The 23,209-nt window shown below is 42.5% G+C and overlaps 2 protein-coding genes across 3 annotated transcripts in view; one reads left to right on the forward strand and one right to left on the reverse strand.

Annotated features, from left to right (window-relative positions):
- Rhbdd1 (rhomboid domain containing 1) overlaps positions 1-13,561 on the forward strand; it is a 132,539-nt gene extending 118,978 nt beyond the window's left edge. The window contains exon 7 of the mRNA XM_013012306.1: positions 11,559-13,561. Coding sequence (XP_012867760.1) covers positions 11,559-11,653 — 95 coding nt within the window. The 3' untranslated portion in view covers positions 11,654-13,561. The remainder of the gene's footprint in view (positions 1-11,558) is intronic.
- Positions 13,562-18,845: 5,284 nt separating this feature from the next.
- The window catches only part of Col4a4 (collagen, type IV, alpha 4), a 118,134-nt gene continuing 113,770 nt past the window's right edge, over positions 18,846-23,209 (reverse strand). For both annotated transcript variants that reach the window (XM_013010218.1, XM_013010226.1), the window contains exons 47-48: positions 20,954-21,240; positions 18,846-20,803 (exon numbers count right to left, since the gene is read on the reverse strand). In XM_013010218.1, the coding sequence (XP_012865672.1) occupies positions 20,540-20,803; positions 20,954-21,240 (551 nt within the window). In that variant the 3' untranslated portion in view covers positions 18,846-20,539. The remainder of the gene's footprint in view (positions 20,804-20,953; positions 21,241-23,209) is intronic.

The raw sequence follows: 23,209 nt of genomic DNA on the forward strand, positions 1-23,209 counted from the left end.
AAAAGTGGAGATGATTTGAGTGGAGGTGGATATAAATGCATCTCCATCTCAGCCTGTTCTACAGTGTGTCCAAAACCCCAGGACTCAGACACATTTGATGAATCTCAGAGGAAGCAAAGAGACGGAATTGTGTTCCCAAAAGCCTGCAAGTTTGTAATCTCTCCTCACCAGCTCCTCACCCATTTGTGTTCCAGAATCCAGCTGTTTGATGGAAGAGTCTAGAAACTAGGCCTGGAGATACCCCACTTCCCACCATGTATGTTCGTTCCCTTGGGGGTCATAGCCCTATTGACCCACCTGACCACTTGCTCCTGACCCTCTCTGCCTTGCCCTGGTGGCAAGTTAGATTTTTCTGTCATTCGCCAAATGCTATTGATGCCCCCATCATATGTCAGGCTGCTTCATTCCAGGGACTGGGTGAGTGATGCTGGTCTAGTGCCATCCAGGGAAGTTTTATAACAGGTGTTACATTAAGGAAAACTTAGTCCATTAGTGTCCTTCAAAGTATTTTAATCCAAGATTGAGTAAGGCACAACCTTCGAAACTACAGTGTCTCTGGTTTGTACGGGGTGTGATCCAAAACCTTGTATCAAGTCAGATTCCATATGGGTGCAGATGGCCAAAGACTAACATAACCCACAAGTGGCCAAAGTATGTGGGCTACTGGCAGGTTCCTGGGCCCCACCACTGACATTGATCTGGAATATCCCAAGTTAAAACTTTAGAATGTGCCTCTTACCAAACCCATGTTTGGTAAGTTCTAGAGTCCCTACTGATCATCATTACACTGAGGCAGGCAGAGGAGACCCCTTCCAAAGGCCACACCCACAACACTTATCACCTGGAGCATTATGACTAATGTGGATATGGGGCCCCGTCTGCACATGGGATCAATGTGTCGGGCATACTTGGAATGAAAGCCAGATGAACTACCCTTGTCCTCCTTCCTTCCTTCCTTCCTTCCTGCCTGCCTGCCTGCCTGCCTGCCTTCCTGCTTTCCTCCCTCCCTCCCCACTACACTCCTTCCAGTGTTCTCCTAGGATAGCATAAGGAGAGGAGACGGAAGAAATGAGGATTGGGGACAAGTCTAAGTAGAGTTTTGAGTGAAAATATGAATCAATAAATATATCCACTTCGATTAGATTGAAATAAATTGCTTTAGTACCATACATCCAGAATTGGTCCATAGACTTTTCTTGCCTTTTCTGATTTGGAGTTAAAGCGATAAGGGTACTCAGATCAAAGCAGTCAATAACACAAGACAATATGCACAATAGCAAGAGTTAATTCTGCACTTAGAACTTGTTAAAATACCCTTGTCCCTACCCTTATCTCTCTCAATGCCTGTCAATGCCCTCTGCTAAGGAAGAATTCTGAGCTGACATGGAAACTGCTAGATGCTGGCAAATAATCTCTGGGTTTCAGACCATCCAGACAATAAACAACTCCATCATATTCAATGCAGCAGCTTCTCTAGAGCCCATCTGTTTCAAAATAACCCTAATTCTGCTTACGATGCGGAATGCTTTGTTGACTGGAATCTGTCCTAGTTTTCTTCAGCAGAGCCAGTGTCATAAGCCTCTGGTTCCACCTGCTGGCCAATGCAAACACTGGAATGAATGATACAGTGAATCTCATCAGTTGAACGAAAAATCTCTGCTTCTCAAAAGCACTAGAGTCACCTGGGAGCTCAGTAAGCTCGGGGTGCCTAGGCTGCCCGGCAAGCCCATCAAATTGGGAACTGTTTCTTAACCCCCTGGCGCTTCACACACCCAGACCCCATAGAGAAGCACTTCACCTGCAGTGAGGGAACTGGAGTCCAGCTCAGGCATACCCTGTGCATCATCCCCAAGCTGGGGTGACTGGCAACAAAGCCAGCCTGAGACACCCCCCCCCAATGTATCCTTGTGACTCTTAGTGGTGGAGAGCAAAGGATTATTCTCTCGGGATTCATTCAGCAACAATTTAAAGTGGAGAAACTTGATAAAAAATAGGACTTAACTAAGCACTTGGGGTTAACAAGACCAATAGTCTTGCTGATAGCATATACCCCTCCATGTGGTTCCTCATCCAGACCCATAGTCTTCTCCTAATACTGTGGACAGACATCAGACAAACCATGTGAGGGGCATTCTCCAGCTGACCTCTCCCCATACAACTCAACGCTGCCAAGGTCATGGTAGACTAGAGAAGATAGAAATGACCACAAACCAAATAAGACTAAGGAGACACAATCAGTAAAAAATATACTGTTGTCTCCTGGATTTTATTGTAGAACAGAAACAGGAAATGAGTGGGAAAATCATTACAATCTTAAGTAGTCTGGAGTTTAATTCTTAGTTATATGCCAGTGTTAGCTAGTTTTGAGATATACCACGATAAAATAGTGGTATTAAGGGAATTAAATCATCTATTACTTTTACAGCTTTTCTTGTAGCTCTAAAATTGTTCCACATTAGCATTTATTTAAAACAATTTTCAGTCTTAATAGCAGGAAGGGCACTGAGTGAGACCAAATGAGTGAGCGGACATTGCCAGAAGAGGCAGCAGAGTGAGTGGGTCTCTGCCCAGCTGCCAAGGTTAGAGCAGAATGGCTTGATAGGACAGGCCCAATGGGACTGTCAAAGGACAGGAAGACAAGACTTCAGACATAGACATTCTTTGAGGATGAAGGACATAGTTGACGGCAAGCCGCAGTCTGGACCCAACAGGTCTTGGATGGATCTAATGTTTCATTGTTGTTTTTGAGTTCATTTACTTTAGCATAAATAGTTAAAAACTTTAAGCCTCGGTTCCTCATTTGTAAAAAATACTAACAAGGAAATTCTAACTGGAGGTGTAAAAAGAATTTTTTAAAACCACATATAAAAATATGAATGACAGCCAGATACCTGTGGCTCATGCTTATAATCCTAGATACTCAGGAAGCTGAAATCTCAGGATTGTGTTTCAAAGCCAGCCTATACAGGAAAGACCAAGAGACTGTTATCTCCAATAAACTGCATGCCAGAGAGAAGCAGAAGTGGAGGAACTCTGGCTTAAGTGGTAGAGCACTATCCTTGAGCAAAAAGAAGTTCAGGGACAGCACCCGGACTCTGAGTATATGTACATATATATGTAAGAATCTCACCAACATAAAATGAGAAATATAAGGAAACAGCTCAGCTCAGATTGAGTTTTATGAATCCATTTATGGACACAGAAGGAAAAGCAGAGATATGTGCTGTTGAAAGTCAGTAGAGGGCTGAGAAGGTGGCTCAGTGGTAGAGTGCTTGCCTTGCATGCATGAGGCCCTGGGCTCAATTCCTCAGCACTACATAAACAGAAAAAGCTGGAAGTGGTGCTGTGGCTCAAGTGGTAAGAATGCTAGCCTTGAGCTGGAGAGCTGAGGGACAGTGCCCAGGCCCAGAGTTCAGGCCCACAACCAACAAAAACAAAATCTCTAAAAGTCAGTAGAGGGCTGGGAAGGTGGCTCAGTGATAGAGTGCTTGCTTTGCATGCATGAGGCCCTGGGTTGGATTCCTTAGCACCACATAAGCAAAAAAGAAAAAAAGCCAGAAGAGGCGCTGTGGCTCAAGTGGTAGAGCGCTAGCCTTGAGCTGAAGAGCTGAGGGACAGCGCCCAGGCCCAGAATTCAGGTCCCACGACTAACCAAAAAACAACAACAACAACAAAAAGTCAGTAGAGTGCAGACTTTTGGATAGTGATAGAAAGAAGGTATGAGGAGGAAATGAGAGAGGGGTAACAGTGTTTCAAAGAAATGTACTCTGAAAATGGGTTATACCGTGGGGGAGGGACATGCAAAGCAACAAAACAATCATCTGATGAATATGTTAGAAATAGAGATGTACAATGAGACGTACAAGACGTTATATTGAAAAACGAACTTTACAACTTGGGGGTGGGGATGGGAGAGGACAAGGATGATAAGGGGAAACAAAGGAGGAGGCAACAATGCTTGATAAGAAATGTACTCATTCCCTTGCTCATGTAATTGTAACCCCTCTGATATTTTCACAATAAAAAAAAACTTATTAATTAAAAAAGAAATTTACTCAATGTGACCATATAAGATGATGCTAAATGAAATGATCTCTAAGATATGGGCACAAGAGGTTTTTCTTTGTTGTTGTTTGTTTTTCATGTGATATATTTTTTCCTTTGTGTTTTTTTCCTATGGTTTATCTCCTGTTGTCACTGTGTTTGATTTTGGTACCCTGGGTATTTTGTATATACATTTATCTGAATTAGGGAAGGGAAGGGGAACAACAAAATGGTGAGACAGAAACAAAGGGTGAACCAATGCAACAGCAATACTCACAAGACAATATATTGGAAATGAAGTGTACAGCCTGGGGGGAGGGTATTGGGGGAGGGAAAGTAGGAGAAAAATGAGGGAGGGGATAACAAGTTTGACAAGAAATGTGCTCACCGCCTTATGGAACTGTAACCCTCTGTTCGTCCCCTTTACAATAAAGATTTCTTTTTACAAGAGGGTGTAGGAGCTTATGAGTGCTAGGAATATTTTGTATTTTTCCCTGTATAGTGGACCCACATGTTCAGTTCATGGAAATTAATGAAGTAATATACTCCCAAAAGAAGAGCGGTGGCAAGCAAGGTGAACAAGTAGCAATTGTCCAACAGCGGTCAGGCCATATGTTGTCTATCATGTGGAAAACTAGCCTGGGCGTAGTGGCCCTATACTGTAGGTTATTCTGTAGATCCTGTGAATACCCTGGTGATTTTAAGGCATGGAGGGAAAAGTACAGGAGGCAGAGTAGAAACTGACTTGATCAAACATGAAAGTGTTCTCTCATCAGCATGTTACCTTTCTTTTCTTTTTTTTTGTCAGTCATGGGACTTGAACTCTGGGCCTGAGTGCTGTCCCTTAGCACTTCAGCTCAAGGCTAGCACTCTACCACTTGAGCCACAGCACCACTTCCAGTTTCCTGGTGGTTTATTGGAGATTAGAGTCTCATGGCCTCTCCTGCCCAGGCTGGCTTTGAACCCAGGTCCACAGATATCAGCCTCCTAAGTGGCTAGGATTACAGGTATGAGCCACCAGTGCCTGACAGTATGTTACCTTTCTTACAAGTCATAATAAAGCTTGCATTTTCAAGAGAGAAAGATCATATTATAGCCACTGACTCAAAAATTCATGTGGTCTCACTCTCCTTAAGTGCCCCTCCCGCTTTTTAAAGAATGTCTCTAAATTGTTAGACCTGGGGTTTCTCCTAGACCTTTTAGGTCTTTCTCAATAAAGGAAATAGCAACCAGCATTTCAGCATACTTTTCAATTCATAGAATTCTAATAATGTACCATTCTTGAGAGAGTATGGGTCCCATGCTGCTGGCCTCATTTGACAATAGAAATCCCAGAAAATGCTGATGATTTATTTAGTACTTTCCTGGTGTTTTTTTTTAATAGTGGTTTTCTCTTTCACTCCCTAACTTAAAGGAAATATATCACTCCATCTTGCAACTTCCCTTTAGTATAATTTCACTGAATAGCATAGAGCATTCATCAGATCCATAGGCAGATCTATGAATACCAGCAAATTAAGCATCTCTATTTACATGGATAGCCAACCGTAGAGAAAATGGCCATCAACTTAGGGTACTCTTTGTAGCAATTCTTATCTGGAGAAAATTACTTTCCTTCCTATAGCAGTAAAATGCCAAGGTTACTGCATTATACATAAAGGTGGAAAACTGAAAATTTTCTCATCAAGAACCACAAATCAATAAATCTTATGATCTCACTACTGGTGCTATAATTGAGCTAAATTATTGTAAACTAGGCAGTGTTCTTGAAGTCCTTTGAAGCATGCTCATTGTTTCTTTGGATAAAATTGAGGGCTGACCCCATTTACAAGAACACAGAGGCAAGTTCTCATAAATACTAATATACCATGCCAGGTGTGTTACAGCAGGGTCATTTCACCTAGGCCTGTAACTGTTCAGTGCACAATTTAACTAAATGGAAAAAAGTATGGGCAGGGGAGGGGGGCTTGGCAGGGAGTGGCAAGGCTTTCCAGCTTTTCCAGAGAAAGCTTATTGAACACTATTAATTGCCTTTATGATATTGATTTCTTAAGGCACATATTTAGTAACTAGTGATTCCACATTTTGTATAAAGTACTGCCAAAATGGCCTGAATGCATAATTGGATTCTGTCCTTTAAGAAGTCATTAATTTTGCCATTACATTTTGTGTATATCTTGTACAGATTTAGTTTCTTATGACCAAGTAGTCGCTTAACACATGGTTCTTGATAATAGTAAAAATGTACAATCACAGCTTCCACTGCTCAGTGGGCATTTACATTTACTACATCTTGCCTAAGCATTTCTTATGCATAGTTTCTTGTAATCCTCTCAGCAACCCAACACAGATGGCTCTCTCACTAGTCCCATTTCATAGAGAAGGAAACTAAGACCAAGACAGGGTAACCCAACTGCTTAAAGGTGTGTAGCTAATGAGCAAAGGAATTCCATCCCAAACTCCAGAGTTCTGAAAGAGACTGTGCAGCCCCCTTGTTCAGCAGCCTCCCCTCACACAGAAACCAACCAGAGCCTGCCCAAATAATAGCTTTTATCCATGGGGTCTTGGCTAGTTCCAGGCAGATTTAGGAAGCCATCTACAACACTTGTCCCATTGTACTATTCAGGACGTATCTTCCTCCTCCTTCCCATCCGAGGCAGATACAGGCCCTCATGAATTCAGGTGTGCATCATAAAAGTGAGACATGCATGCAGGACCATTTGGGGATCCTGGAAGTTATGGAGAATAGTAATAGATGTTGTGACAGAAGTAGAACAGATACAAACAGTTTAAAATACAAAGGCACGGATTTGGAAAGTCACCTGAGCTTACCTGAAACTGAGTGGACAAGCCAAGGGACACGTCTCCAATGTGGCCCTGGCCCTAAGTGCCAACACAGAAGATGGTGGGCAAGTACACACCAGCTTTGTCATTGTCCTTGAAATATCAAAAGTCACTTTATACTTAAAACTTTGATTAAAAAAATTCTAGTATTCATACAGGAAGGAATAGAAGAAACCCTAGGTCTCCTTGGCACAAGCCGAAATTTTCTTAATAAAGACCCAGAAACACAACAAATTAAAGACTGGACAAATGGGACTTCATTAAACTGCAGAGCTTCTACATGGCAAAGGACATAGCTAGCAAGATCAATAGAAAGCCCACGGATTGGGAGAAGATCTTCACTAGCTATACAACCGATAAGGGTCTCATATCTAAAATATACCTGGAACTCAAAAAATTAAATCCCCCAACAACAAATCCTCAAAGAAACAACCACCCAATAAACAAATAGGCTAAAGACTTAAAGAGAAACTTCTCTGAAGAGGAAAGAAGAATAGCCAATAGACACATGAAGAAATGCTCAACCTCTCTAGCCATAAAAGAAATGCAAATCAAAACAACATTGAGATACCACCTCACCCCAGTTAGAATGTCTATAATCAAGAACTCTAATAAGAACAGATGCTGGAGGGGATGTGGCCAGAAGGGAACCTTACTGCATTGTTGGTGGGAGTGTAAACTTGTTCAATCACCTTGGAAAACATTATGGAAGGTCCTCAACTCCATGGAGAATTTCCCAATGACCCAGCAATCCCACTTTTGGGCATGTACCCAAATGATCACAAACAAGGCCATACTAAAGCTACCTGCACAACTATGTTTATCACAGCATTATTCACGATAGCTAAGATATGGAACTAACGTAGATGCCCCTCAGTAGATTAATGGATCAAGAAAATGTGAGATACATGTGGAATTCTATGCCTCAATTAGAAAGAATGACATTGCCCCCATTTGTTAGGAAATGGAAAGACTTGGAAAAAATTATATTAAGTAAGCCAAGCCCAAAGGTCTCATGGTTTCCCTTATCTGCAATAACTAGTGTATGTCTAGGACAAGCAGAAAAGGTCAAAAGCGATGTACATATAACCATATAAGATGATGCGAAGCAAAATGAACCCCAAAAAGTGGGCATAAAAGGTTTAATCTTTCGTGCTGCTGTTTTTAACGTACTTACAATGTGCTAATTTTTTTGCTTCTTTTGTATGTACTCCCCCTCTGGTATCACCCCTGTTTTCACTGTATTTGATTCTGGTGCCCTGCAGCTTGTTACATACATTTTCTATTTGGGGGAGGGGAAGTGAAATGACAAAATGCTGAAATAAGGATACAGGATGACCCATTGTAACAATAAGATGTACAAGACATTATGTTGAAAATTAGCTTTACAACTTGGTGGGGGAGAGAGGAGGAGATGGGGAGGTAGGGAGGAAAGGGATGGTAGGGAAAGATCAAAGGATGGGGTAACAATGCTGGGTAGGAAATGCACTCATTACCTTTCTCATGTAACTGTAACCCCTCTGTACATTATCTTTACAATAAAAAATATATAAAATTCTAGCATTCAGAAGAGTGTAGCGTTTAGAGCAGTGAACAATCCAGTAGTTACTTAGCAGAAAGGCATCTCTGCTATTATCAGAAATATAGAGTTTGAAGGATTTTACATACTCTGAACATCACGTATGATTACTCAGACCTGGCTGTGGTAGTGGTGGTAGCTAGAGCTAATGGTACTTTGATGCTGTTAGAGAGCTGAGCCAATCTTGTAGCCATTCTGGACTTAGAGTCACCCCTTTGATTATAGCAGAGGCCCATAGAGTTGAGGGCTGACACTATTTCCAGTATCGGTGAGCTCCTACATATCCATGAACAAAAAAGATAGACTGAGTTTTGGTAAGAAGATAGGGAATGGTGAGTAGACATCATGTTTACCATATTTGGTGTTCTAGAAGCAATGGAAATTGGAGAAATAGAAGTCAGAAAAACCAGTGTACAAGTTTTCCTTCCCTTTTTGCTGGTCTCGTGACCTCAGATGTGAGCCTAACCCTGTGCCTTACTTGCTTCATCCATCAACTTGAGGTGAATAGATTGAGTGAAAGTGAAGGGCAGTGGGGCACCCTGAAGTAGCTCTGCAAATGAAAGTGTGCCTTGTCTCCCCTCTTGCCATGAGTTTTCTACTACAGCATGTGGCATTTCTTCTGTTGTCTGAGCCCTGGTTCTCTTCCAGGGCCTCGCAAGTGGGGCCAACAGTGTGTGTACCAGCTGCTCATTCTGAGAGCTGGCCCAGAGGAGCCTTCCCCGCCTTCCCCCTCCAACAGCCCCCCTCCCTCTCCCTTCCTGGAAGCAGTATTCCTCCCAAAGGACTCTCGGTGCCCTGAGCCTTGGAAACACCACGCGGACACCGACTCCCTTAGGGAGCCCATGACTCCTCCAGCTTCCAGGGCCTTGTGCCCTGTGGCCTAGCGTCAGTGTGCCACGTTGAGCTGCTCTTGCTTCTGCCCACAGCTCTTTCTGATGGGGTTCCCTGCCCATCTGGAACAGGGTGTGAAGCACTCGCCTGCACTCTTGTGCAATTAAATTAGCCTTGTTAACAGAGTAATGCTGAAAGACAAAGCAGGATTTGGATTGAGTCACATAAAAGAACTTCAAGTAATAAACTAGCATTGATTTAGCATGTACATTTGTCATTTCAAAGCATCCACCATTCCAAGAGGAAATACTTCCCAGATACATATGGCAAAAACCATAGAAAATGAGTCTTAATCTTATAGTATTCATTAACATATTCATTGTGAAAGCCTATAAGCCTATCAAATGTTGAGTGTCATCTTTAATCTAACTTAACAAATTGACATGTAATTCACCATAAACGTTGAAGTAGAGCGTTATGCAGTAGGAACTTTACACAGTAGGAGTCCTGTCCAGGACAGGCCTGCTCTGATCAGTGGGGTTGCATTAGTTAGGAAGGGCTACAAAGACTCCGCAGAACATGCAACTAAAATTACAATCTGGCCGGGCGCCGGTGGCTCACACCTGTCACCCTAGCTACTCAGGAGGCTGAGATCTGAGGATTGCAGTTCAAAGCCAGCCCAGGTAGGAAAGCCCATGAGACTCTTATCTCCAATAAACCACCAGAAAACCAGAAGTGGTGCTGTGGTTCAAGTGGTAGAGCGCTAGCCTTGAGCTGAAGAGCTGAGGAACAGCGCTCAGGCCCAGAGTTCAGGCCCCATGACCAACATAAATAAATAAATAAATAAAATTACAATCTGGACTGAGAGACTCAATTTCCCACCACGTTCTCTAGCGTCTTTTAATTTTGGTTCTAACCATTGTGTATCAAGGTAATCATGCCTGAGGCATCTTCTATCTTGGAGAATTAGCAAGAATCAAATATTGCATTCCCTCATGAGAAAGCCACTGAACCTGTCCCCCGACCCTTCCCAGCCCAGCCAGCGTCCCCAGAGTAGCAGGCTCCCTAGGCAATCCTCTGGGAAGTCATAGAGAGGGGCTGTTAATTCCATGCATCTATTGGTCAACAGCCATGTGCCCAGAACTGTTCCAGGCCCTGGGGAGCAGGGAGAGAGGCAAAGGGTGCCTTAGAGGCGGAAGGAGGGTGACACAGATAGCAGCACCATGGCAGGATACAGCTCCTACTGCATGAGGGGAACCCACAGGAAGGTGCTGAAAGCTCTTCCACTGGGGCTGGTCAGGGCTTGGGAGAGAGAGGAAGACATTTGGTTGATGTGACAGGAAAGAAGAATGGAGTTGGCAGAGCCATGAAAGTGAAAAGGTGCAGCCTTTTTAGTCCAAGTGTATAGACTACTTACCTGTCCTCATCTATTGGTGATCTTCTCCCTGGCTGCCTCCTCGGGGGTATGGAAGCTCTTTCGTGCATTTCTGTTGCTGGTCCCCTGAGATCAAGAGATAGCTATTTTCCTTCCTTTCATCGTTCTTCAAGAGTTGGCTTTTAATGTACTGACGAAGGTGCTTCTACCATTGCAAAGTCTGCACCGTATTTGCAGACTTCAGCAAGCCTTTTTCAATAATGACTTCCATGGTCTCTTACATAACTATGAAATAGCATGCCTGCATTTTTGTCTTCACCTTCGATCAGTACAACTATTCCTGCTCTATGCCCATTCTGCCTGTGCTCACCAGGGGCGGGAGACAGCTGTGTATCTCAAGTATGATTTGAGCCATGGAATGGGGCAGGAGTGGCTGAGTAAAGGGAGACCTCCAAAGGCTTGAGTCAAAGTCAGCCAGCAGAGTTGGCAGTGGGGAAGTTAATAAAGATGGCCATAAAATATAGACACAAATCACCAGGACACTATGAAAAGTTAAATGGTGCACATTGTTGAGCTGATTGAAGGAAAAATAAAAGTAGGGAAATTACCAAGAAACTTAGAATGGGTCAGATTAAGTTCATAGACTGAACCACACCACAAAAATACTTCCTTGATGTTGAAATTAGTATTGACAGCTAATGTTGAAATATGTTTGTGGTGTGTCTCCTGCACATTAAAATAAAGATGGTACCAAAATGAATGTGGTTGTTTTGTTTTCGGTTTGTTTGTTTTTTTGTCTTTGGAATCTTAGGGTGTGTAAGGCCTTATAAATGTCACAATGATGGATCAGCAGTGTTTGATTTTTTCTTCACTTTCTCACTGCAGGAAATACCAGAAATAGCCCACCGCCCTATGGTTTTCGGCTCTCACCCGAAGAAGAAATGAGGAGACAGCGGCTTCACAGATTTGACGGCCAGTGAAGTGATACAGCATCTTTGGAAGATATGGTCCAGTTGTCCATTTTCCTTCCATTTGCTTGAGCCTCCTTCCAGCCCCAACTTCATTTTAAACAAAAGCAGAGTATACCATCATCATCCCTGATTGCTTCTGTATGCCATGGACTCTCACCCTGTCATCACCCTACATCTAGATTCACGGTCAGATTGACTTGTCTGGAAACCAGGTTTGTGGCAGGCAGCTCACAGCTTTCTAGAAGTGATCTTATTCTCCATCCCAAACCAAAGGTTTCTTCCTTAACATTGGAGCCTTTCTCCACACTCCATCCTTTCCTCCAGACTCTGATACCTGCACCTTGTTTTGCAGTCGAAGACTCCACCTCCACAAAGAGATCATCCATTTTTTCTGCCTGGAGTGCTTGACGCTTACATTGGCCAGAGGTGCAGTGCAGTGGTATTCCCTGGTCTTCTTGGCATGTTGCTGTGGTGACCATCAGGATAAAGATATGCTCTCTTCCCAGTATGCTGTGGAGAAAACACCTACTTCCACCACTAGATGTCAAGGGGTACCAACAATTTGGATTTATAGCTGCCCACCCTCCCCAGGACAGCGTGTGTAGGCCAGGGAGATGGGACTTGTCTTTAAACAGCAAAGCAACAACAAGTGCCACATTCAGAACAGGGCAAAAGCATTCAAAGGATTGGTTCCTAGAAGTCCTTTTTGTAGGAAGTATTGTTTTTCCTCATAAAAGTGCCTCTGAATTGGCCCTGAAACAACTTGTCCTGGACAAGTGTCCAAAGCATACCCTAGGGCCCTGCGATATTAAAATACACCGATTGTCAGGTCATTTAAAGCATTCTGTGGTGCTTGTGTTTCATGTGTAAAAGGACAAAGCCAAAATGTATTTAGTCATGGAGTTGCTTATTTTTAGAGAGAACTAGAAGCAGCAAAAGATGCTTCTATTTTAACTCATCTATCATCCATATATAGTTTTCTGTTTATGAAAGTTATAGAAATGCCATCTACATGCATAGTCTGGAAGGAAGTTTAGCAACTAGAACAGAGATTATCTCTGGAGATAAAATACTTTGCTTTCTCTTTTTCACAATTTTATACTGCCTTTAAAAAATATGTGTTTTGTATATATTGCTTTGTAGTCAGGAAAACTGATTCATACAATAAATCAAGGGAAAACACAGTAAAATAGACTTAAAAATAATATGTGGCCATTGAGAAACTTCAAAACTGTAAAAACAAACAAATACATAAACAATTATAAAATCATGTGCATTCATACCACTTGGAAGAATACACAGGATTAACATTTTGAACGTATTCCATCACAATGACTTCTTGTATACATTTGACAGACTTGGAGCATACTGGTTGTGCAGTGTTGTGTCCAGCTCAGGGTCTGAATTTGTCTGGAAGTGGCCTTGACCCTTCCATATAAATGAGCTAGGAAACCTTGAGATCTGGGAGAATTATAACTAGCTACTTGCACAATGACACCTGAGATGCTTGATTTTATTTATAATTGATGTAAAACTAGAGCTAGTAGATAATGAGAATTGTACCTGAGTCCAGTAGCTTTAGACATATTTTAAATGTTCAAGCTAAATCATTCCTGCCTCTCAAACTATAAATTTGACTTCTATTTTCCTATTCTTACATGCCATCTTTTGATAACATGGAAATTGTCCTGTAGCACTCATATCTTGCCCTTGTTATTGTTATGGTTATTTGTACATACCTATACCAAGGTGTGCCTTCTATGTGGGGGTGTGGGTTATAAATCACCCTGATTTGTATATCTCCCATAGTCTCCACATTTTCCATATTCACCGTCCAAAGGCTTGTGGTAGGAGCTCATTAAATGTTAATTTCTCACCCAAGTGTTTTCTATTGTATTAAATGTTCAATCATATGTATATATGGAAGTATTTTCCTGTTTTAATATAGCAGTACCTCCTTCATTTGACCTGTCACATATGAAAACACTGGAATTACATTTTGGATGCTGTAGCTATAACATGTAGCTATTTATGGAGTGGAATATTACAGAACATTTAGAAATGTGGGAGAGGTCATTTTGATTATAAACCAATTATTTTTTCACAGCAATAAAGATGTTCTGGAAATTTTATTCTAATTAGTTAATGGGCTTGTCTATAACCACTTTATTCTATTCAGCACCTTTTTTTGTACAATAAGGAATCTCCAAATTCATGTGAACAAACTGGAATTGGGTTGAGAAAGATGAACAAAAGCAAGTGCATTAGACTAATGATCTCTAATAGGAACTAAACATTTAGAGCTGATTTTTTAATTTGGTGTCTTTGTGTAGCAGTAATTTCCTGATACCCCTTTGTGTATGTAGTTCCCATGGTTTGATGTGGTCAGTCAGATGACCTCTTAATTCAAAATCTGTTCTTGCTTCTTGGTTCTCAAGAGGAAGGAGTATTTAAAATTGCTTCCTGTTAAATGACCTTTGAATGCATTACCTGTGATTCCACTGTAATGACCTCCTCTCCCTGTTTAAATGCCTTCTGGCAAAGCTCATATTAAGCTAAATTTCTAGCTTTAGTAGAAGTAGAGTCAGGCTACATATTTGACACATAGTCTGTCTACTGGGGAGTAGGTTAAAAGAATGAGGGATATGAGACATACCTCCCACAGTGGATATTAAAATGTGGACCAGTTCCTAGTCTTAATCCCTAGTGACAAGAGTCAATATTCATAAAGAAATGCATTCAGTTAGTCATATACAAATCTACATTTCTTCCTTTCCCTTCTCATGCATCATTACAGTCATTTCTTAATTTTAATAAAGTTTATTCAGCCCGTAGTAGTTATCTTAGCTCAGATTCTCAGCTTAACAAAACATTGAAGTCTCTCTGTCTCTGTCTCTGTCTGTCTGTCTGTCTGTCTGTTTCTCTCTCTCTCTCTCTCTCTCTGAGTTATAAGGCCTAAACTCAGGGCCTGGACACTATCACTGAGCTTTTTTGCTGAAATCTAGCACTCTACCACTTGAGCCAAAGTTCCACTTATGTGGGGTTTGGGTTTTTTGTTGTTGTTGTTGCTGCTGCTGGTGTGTGTGTGTGTGTGTGTGTGTGTGGTTTTTTTGTTGTTGTTGCTGCTGGTGTGTGTGTGTGTGTGTGTGTGTGTGTTTGTGCACGCTTAATTAGAAATCTGAGTCTCATGGACTTTCCTGCCTGGGCTGGCTTCAAACATCAATCCTCAGATCTCAGCCTCCTGAGTAGCTAGAATTATAGGTATAAGCCAGCAATGCTCAGATGATAATTTAAGTTCCTTAAATAGTGCAGCTCTCTGGGGTGGAGAGGAAGCAAGTATGGTAGGGTTAATACAGTTCGTTCTTTTTTTTTTTTTCTTTTGCCATTCATGGGGCCTGAACTCTGGGCCTGGGCACTTTCCCCTCAGCTCTTCAGCTCAAGGCTAGTGCTCTACTACTTGAGCCACAGTGCCACATCCAGCTTTTTTTGCTTATGTGGTGCTGAGGAATCGAACCCAGGGCGAGGCATGCAAGACAAGCACTCTACCACCACTGAGCCACCTTCCTAGCCCAATAGTAGGTTCTTAAAGAATATCAGTTGTTTCTTATACCCCTGTCAAAAGAGGTTGAGGCATATACTATTGAAGTTTCCTTTGATTTAAAAAAGGCTTAAATCCATGCGAGAGTTACTGAGTAACTTTGCTCTATCTAGCCAATCCCAGCAGCATAGGATGTTGTGGATAATTATGAAGGGCCCTCCAGAAAGGTTGGAGTGTTTCAGATTTGGTGGTCTACTGTTGGTCACCTAGAGAGACTCTCAGAGGTGGGACCTAGATGAAGGAGGTAGGCAAACACAGATGAGCCCTTAGTGAGCTATAGCTCATCTGGACATCTCTCCTCCCTCCCTTCCTTCCTCCCTTCCTTGCCCCACCCCACTCCCGCCACTCCTCTTTCTCTCCCTTCCTAAGTCTCTTTTCCTGCTTTCTGGCCCTACTTCTCATCCATCCCAAGTCCAAAGCAATGGACTTAGCCTGAAACCATGGGCCAAACCTAAATCTTAATTCCTGTTAAATGGTTTCTCTCGAGTATTTGTCACAGTGGCAAAAAGCTAATGCACAGGAGATGTAAGTAACAATATCACACAGCTTCTATCTCATAGACTTTGCATACCTTAAATCCTCCAAATAACCCTGTGCCGTGGGTCATGTCATTCCTGCTCAACAAATAACTGCAGCCAGGGTGTAAGAGCCCCACGCGCTCTGTCCAAGAAGCCCAGCCATGGTGGATGCAGCCTTCTGTCCTGAGGGCTGGTTTTAGTTCTCTTCTCATCCCAATAGTTGCTTTGCAGAGCCTCTGAATCCACCCTTTCCAGCCTGAGCTGTTCTCTTCTGCAGTTCACACTTCTACCATGTGATATTCCTTATGTTCTCCCAAGGATGGGCCACACATTTTAAAAATAAAAATAAAAACAAGCAGCAAATCCAGCTGACTTGAAAGAAAAGAAATAAATTCACCAAATAAAACGCAGTTGGTTTTGAACTCATCACAACTTTATAGACAATGAACCATATTATAAGTGGTGATACAGGGAAGATTTAAATGTCAATGAAAGACCAGTCCTCTTATAAAAGGTACATGTTCAAAAGCCCTAACTTTACAACCATAGGTTAGGAAAAGAGGTGCAATTTATTGGACGCATTTCACATTTTCCCCATGAATCACTAAATATTTAAGCACCATAAAATTCAAGCATTTCACATGAATGTGTCAGGCATCCTAAGGGGTTTAAAATGCATTATGCAGAGTTTCCAACAGATAATAACAGTGACAATTGCAGAGTGCTGATTTTTAATGTCAATTGTTTGTTCTCTGCAGAACTTCCTCATATTGGCCCTGCAGGAAATCGTGATTTTTTTTTTTTTGTGGTACAATAACTTTGAGAATTGAAATAAAACAGCATTCTCAATGACATTAAGAATTGGCCAGGTATAAAGAATACTAACTAGTAATTTATATGCCCATTGGGAATCCTTTTATTCTACTATGCAAAAAATAATAATTCCAAGAATTATTTTTATAGTCAGTAGTTTATTTCAAATGGAAGATATGACCACAATCAATGCAGGATGACCGCTGTATGCTAGAAAGAGAATCTAACTTTAATTTTCAACACGAGTAGGTGTTATATTCCACCTTCTGAATGAGGGAAATGAGGTTCAGGGTGTTGGTGGAAGTTTCCAGCAGCACACAGCTGGAAAGAAACAAAGCTGGATTCAAATCTGAGTTCAAGCAACTCGGAAGTCCTCATCTTTCTTTCATGTTTGCAGCCATACTGAGGAAAAGTAACAATTACCCAAATGATTCCAGTGAAGCGATAGAAACGCCAACCCAATTTTCCTTATAGTCTGTATAGAGCTCAAAATAAAATAAAAATCTCTGATAAAATCTGATTTTTATACACCATTCCACTGACTCTTACAAAGCACCAGCAACATACATACAAATTTTACAGAGGCACTTTTGAATGAATCAGCTCTTAAATCACAAGGGAACACAGATTACAGTATGAGTTAACACATCTCCTTTCAGTAAGGCACGTCTTCTCAGCCAAATCTCACATCTCATCATTTCTGAAATGTTCTTTTACAGAAAAGTAAGGGGATTTTTGGAGCAGGGAAGCAAAGATCCAGAGTCATGAATCAGTTTCCTCTCACTACGTGTTATAGAAGATTGTGGGCTTCAATGTTCCAATAGCTCATCGATAACTTGATTATAGGTTGACTATTCTAGCATTCTGCATCCAGAAATGAATTACACTTGTCACCATTTTACCCATGAGCACTGAGTGCCTAATGAGGCTTATGGAATCGCCACTGAATAAAAGCACTAAGTGTTAAAATGTGCGGGCCTGTGTTAATAGCAGGCATACAGAGGCTAGTGTAGTCTGCCTCTCTCCTTGGGGTTCATGTGGGAGACAAGGCACCAATATGGCATGGTCCCTGGGGCTTTGATATTAGACTGGTGGGGGAGGCAGGTAACCCTCAGCACTCATCAATGTATAAAAGTAGGTAGGAGTCTACCAAGTCAAGGCTCCTGAAGATGGAGGTCTGGAGGTGCCATGAATGTTTGCAGAATGGCTGGCAGTTTGTGACAAAGAGATATTCTCATAGACAGTTCATGCTGGACCTTTCACCGGGTGAAGTCATTTGGATTTTACCAGCAGGGCAGTCCGAGATGGATTTTTAAGCCAAAAGATAACAAAATCCAGTTCAGATAGGGCAAATCAGGAGATGTCTGTAAGAGAGGCTGTCAGAGGACAGGTGGAAAAGCTGAGGGAGGTGAAGGAGGCTGGAGGAGGTCCATACCATGAGAACTGTGGGCTTGGGCTTCAGTCTGGGGAGTTGGAAGGGGCTGGCCACACGCAGCACGAATGCCTGCCTGTCTGGGTGGGCTTCACTCACTGAGGCTGATGAAGATGCCCGGTTCTCCGGGGATGAGACTGACAGCTGTCCAGGGGAGGTGATTTTTGGAGCATTCCAACAAGTCATGGCGTAGGCACTGTGGGAGGGGGCTGGAGTGAACTGTCCTTTAGCCTGTTCTTTTTTAACTTCATTATAAAGCTTGTTAAGATAGCAGCAGCAGCAGCAGCAATAATTTGCCTTTACTGGGGTTGAACTCAAGGCCTTGAGCTTGCTGGACTTGCTTCCATGGCCAGCACTGTACTACCTAGACCCACTACTAGCCTAGCTTTTTGTGTATTATTTTAGAGAGGAAGTCCGGTGGACATTTCTGCCTTGGCTGACTTTAAATCTTGACACCCCAGATCTCAGCATCCCGAGTAGCTAGGTTTACAGATGTGAGCCACCAGCACCCTATTTGTTAAAATAATATTCTAACACCAAAGGTAATTTGGCAAGCAAGACATATTTCTGATATTCCCATTCATTGCCTCTCTTTTCTTCCCTGAAAACATTCTCAGTCTAAGTTCACAATCAACTTCCAAAAACTTGTGATAGATCTGGAGAGAGAAGGGTAACGTCAAATAAGGTAGAAACTAGCTTGAATTTTGGGTACTCTAAGGTATTTAACATATATAGCATGGTCTTAAAGAAAGTCAAATGGGTCAAGTGAACTAGGAGATATTCTGCTACATTAAGAAAACATTTCATGTTAAAATAGACATGCTTCCTTTTTTTTTTTTAACCAGAAACTTCTCTTAAAATTGTCACCCTATGGTTAGCGTATGGCACAAATCATTGGAAAAGGATTCTGCATAGAAGAGCTCACTAGTAAAGTATGGCAAGGAAAACATATCTTGTAAACAAAATTTTAATTTTTTTTCTCTGAATTCTTTTTCAGTGCCCTAAAGCTAGCCACTAAAATGCTGCTATTCTCCAGAGAAATTTCTTAACTTTTTTCTAAAATGATACTGTGTTTAACTAAGGAAGGTAAGTTCCTCCCACCAAAAAAAAAAAAACAAAATCTGTTCTAGGAAAATTTTGATTTGTAGGATTAGAACACTGAATTCCTGGAAAAACAGAAAACAGGTCTTTTATTATTCAGAAAACATCCTCATTTTAAATTGCCATCGCTTCCAAACTTACATAGAAACTACAAATGCCAAATGTCAAACCACTGAGTCAGTGCTATACTAATATGAAGTAAATAAATGTTTTTAAAATTGGCCAGATAGGGTGTTGCTGTAAAGACGAATCCCAGGAACATCAAATGCAAATTGTGTATCATCTTTGTTTCTTTGATAGACCCTGCCATGCCTTTCTGGTGGGCTGACCCCGACTTAAATGAATCTTCTAACCTAAGTTTAATTAAGTCGGCCCTCCATTTTCTCCCAAGGGCCTAATGAAAGCCCTGCCATGTCTCCTGGGAGCAGCCATTATGCATGTTGAGGCAAAGTGTCCATTGTGAGCCCCACAGGTTTTCCTGGGGAGGGAAGTGACATGCTCTTACCCTGCAGAAGCCCCATGCGGCTCCAGTCCCATTAGCACTGAGGACTTGCTGGACCCCGACTGGGGGGAAAGCCAGTCTGTTTGGAAGTTCCCTGCAATAGGGAGTCAATTTTTGTGAATCACCACTTTAATATTCATTAATAGCTTTTAGACTCCCTGATCCCTTATTGAATATCTTTTTTCCATAATTGCTACTTTTCAAAAGGATTGCCAAAGTAGGCATTTCTAGTCTCTGAAAAAAAATGCACAAGAGAACCTAATGTTTTATATTCATGTGTGAAGTGTTTATACTAATGTCAGAGCTCTGGAAGAAGGCGGCTTGCGGCCTCTCCTGGCGTAATGATTCATTTCGCTTTGAAATGAATTCTTACCACTGGCTGTATGGGCTGCTTCTATAGTCTCCTTCTCTTTTAATATCTTTGGGTCATGTTTATAATTATTTAAAGTGCATGCAGAAAAAAGAACCAGATTAATGAGGAAATGACTTTGGAATGTTGAAAAGCTCTAGTACCTCGTTTTCATTTGTTGCCCCATGTAATTTTTCCTGTAAAATCTCTCCAGAAGGCCCATGCTATTACAGAGTAATTGACTTCAATCGTGTGAGATGCAATTAACCAATGCCATTTATAATCCGGTCATTATCATCTCCTTGTCTTCCTGAGAATTAGCGTATTACCCTAGAAAGCCTATTTTTCCATTTAATAATATGTGGGGTTCATCTAGATTGCTGAGGTCAAACAAATTCCACGTGCGTCGTGTACAGCATTTGTTGAGTCTGTCAGGCACAGAGCGGGGAGCTGGAGGGCTCTGAGAAGAGCCCTATAGAGATCAGGGTTTGGAAAGAGCACCATGGAATCTCATAGCGTAGCCCAGAAGTCTTCACTCCCTGGGAAGTTTCTCTTGGTAGATGCATGTGAATTTTGCCTTCTCTAGCTATACTTCACACACACTTGGCACCTGCTGATTTTCTGGCGCTGGGCCTGGCCTTCTTTTAAGGTGTCTGGTGATGGGGCCAAAGTAAACTGTGTCTCTGGGTTCACTGTTGTCAGCCAGAAACTATATTCATTTGCAAAGAAGTGGCAAGTCCCTTGGCGGCCTTGGCATTCAAGGAATGGCGCGGCTCTGAAATCCTCCAGGCAGCTGCCAGGTGACGTGAGGGCCTGGCCACCTCCTTGGTCCCCAGCACCTGTGTGCTATCAGACAAGAAGAAGAGAATTAGGTTTGTAACCGCCTTCACAATCTTGATTTCCCTGGGGGTGGGCCTTAAGTACGCACAGAATTCCTATCCGATCCAGACAGGGGAAGAAAAGGAAGGTGACAGGGTTCCAGGGCAGCGAGCTCACCATCAGAAATGAGTACCCGATCCAGAGGCTCCTCCAGGCCCGCGGGCACGGCGGGATGGACTGATCCTGGCTGTGCACTGCGACGGCCTGGGCCGGGGCCTCGCACACCGCACAGCGGCTGATGTAAGGGCGAATCTCTTCCTCGGAGACTGGCATCATGGGGAGGGGCGCGGCGCTGGCCAGCCAGTATGACCTGTCATTTCGCCGCGCATAGTGGCACACTTGGTGGATGTTACAGTAGGCAAAGGGCAGCGTGCTAAACATGGGAAGGCATGACCCTGCCAGACCTTGGAGGAAGGAAGAGACATTTGGTGTGCCAGTGACCCTTTCCCCCCCAAGCATTCACAGACCACCTGTTCTGACCCATGACCCAGGGTGGGCAGGCCAAAGCCCACTTCACGGTGGGAAAACCCCTTTAGCCTTGTAAGCCAGTCCTTAACCACTCATCCCTCCCTAAGAGGACCGCCAGCAGGCCAAGACGCTAGAGGTAAGCAATGACATATTCATCTTCTTGAATCTCATTGACCTACAGGGACATGGATGAGCAAACCACTGATGAAATTCCAGGCTGACAAATGCTGTGAATGAGAAGTATGGAGTGGCTGGATCTTTAAGCTGTGAGTGGAAATGTGAAGAGGACCGTGCCCGCCTCCCCACACCCCCTCCCACACACCCAGGCTGGAGGTGGTGGTACTCTTCAGAGGAGGAGAAACCCCAAGGTTTCATGTGGCAGTGGAGAGAGCCTGATGCACAGAGCATGGTGTTCTGGGAAGTCACAGCTCGCTGAGGGGAATAATGGAATGGAGATGTGCATGTTCGTGTGTCTGCTTGCTTTAGTGGTGTCCAGAGCACATTTTGTCAATCTCGTGAAGTTCTTCAGAGTTTTAAAATGTGCCATCTTACTAGCACAGGGCAGAAAGGGCAAGACTGAGAATGCAGAGGCCAGACAGGAAAGAACTTGAGAACAGAAGGAAGAGGAGAGCAGAGGAGAGCTACAAACACATTCAAGATATAGCACAATTCCCTCTTCTTTTTGCCTGTGCTCCAAGAAACTTAAGTCAGTGGTGGGCGATCAGAACATGGATGTACCTAATAGAGATGGGAAGATGGGTAGGAAAGCCAACTCTAGACCTGCACCCTGTGAGCACATGACATGAAGCCAGTGACAGAAGTCATCTCACCACCAACCATCTCTGTTGGTGCATCCTTTGCCACCCACCACCTTGACCCTTCAGTCCAGGAAAGACAGTAATTGTCAGGACTTGGGTATGTAGACTATTGTCTTGGCATTGCTTCCTGCAGCTCTTTAATCAGCTTCCAGAAATTGTCAAGCAGTGTGGAGGATGACCCTCTATGTCTTGCTATTTGAAAACAGATTGGAGTAGGACAGGGCTCTGATGTTCCAAGTGCCATAATGTACACACAGCAGGTGCTTAAATCAAGGTGTATATCAATGCAGGAGCCACAAGGGCCCAACTAAATAATCTACATATGAGAATGAAAACCTTAGTTCATAAGAGTTACATTAACTTTCAATGAAAATATCTTTTTTTAATTTTGTTTGGTCGGTCATGGGGCTTGAACTCTGGGCTTGGGCGCTCTTCAGCTCAAGGCAAGCGCTCTACCACTCAAGCCACAGCACCACTTCTGGTTTTCTAGTGGTTTATTGGAGTAAGAGTCTCACAGAGTTTCCTGCCTGGGCTGGCTTTGAACCTTGATCCTCAGATCTCAGCCTCCTGAGTAGCTAGGATTACAGGCATGAGCCACCGGTGCCCAGATGAAAGTATCTTTAAAAAAAAAAAAAAGAGCAATAAATAACCGAAAAGAAACTAGAGCCAGAATGAATTTCTGTGACATCATGTAGGATCGCAGTTTTAATAGAAATAGTTGGGAGTTCACATGGCAGTTTAAAAAAAATAATAAGGGAAAAAGTAATGAAGGAACAGGTGGCATTGTCCAAAAAGAAATGTACTCATTATGTGACTTAGGTAACTGTAACCGCTCTCTACATCTCCCTATAATGACAATGGAAAAATTAAAGAAAAAATTAATGAAGAGAAGGAAAAGAATGAAAGTAAATATAAAAAATGCAGTAAGAATCTCATAAAGGATTAGTGATTAGGTTGGTGAATCTGTAAGCTTAAAACCAAAGTTTTACTTTCTAAGAAACGGCATGGTTGATCACCTTGGAAAATCCATACCAAGGTGAAGAGTATGGATGATCGAGGGAACATTCACACCAAGGTCAGCTGTAGG

Source organism: Dipodomys ordii, unplaced genomic scaffold (genome assembly GCF_000151885.1).
Source record: "Dipodomys ordii isolate 6190 unplaced genomic scaffold, Dord_2.0 Scaffold1, whole genome shotgun sequence".
Classification (NCBI taxonomy): domain Eukaryota; kingdom Metazoa; phylum Chordata; class Mammalia; order Rodentia; family Heteromyidae; genus Dipodomys; species Dipodomys ordii.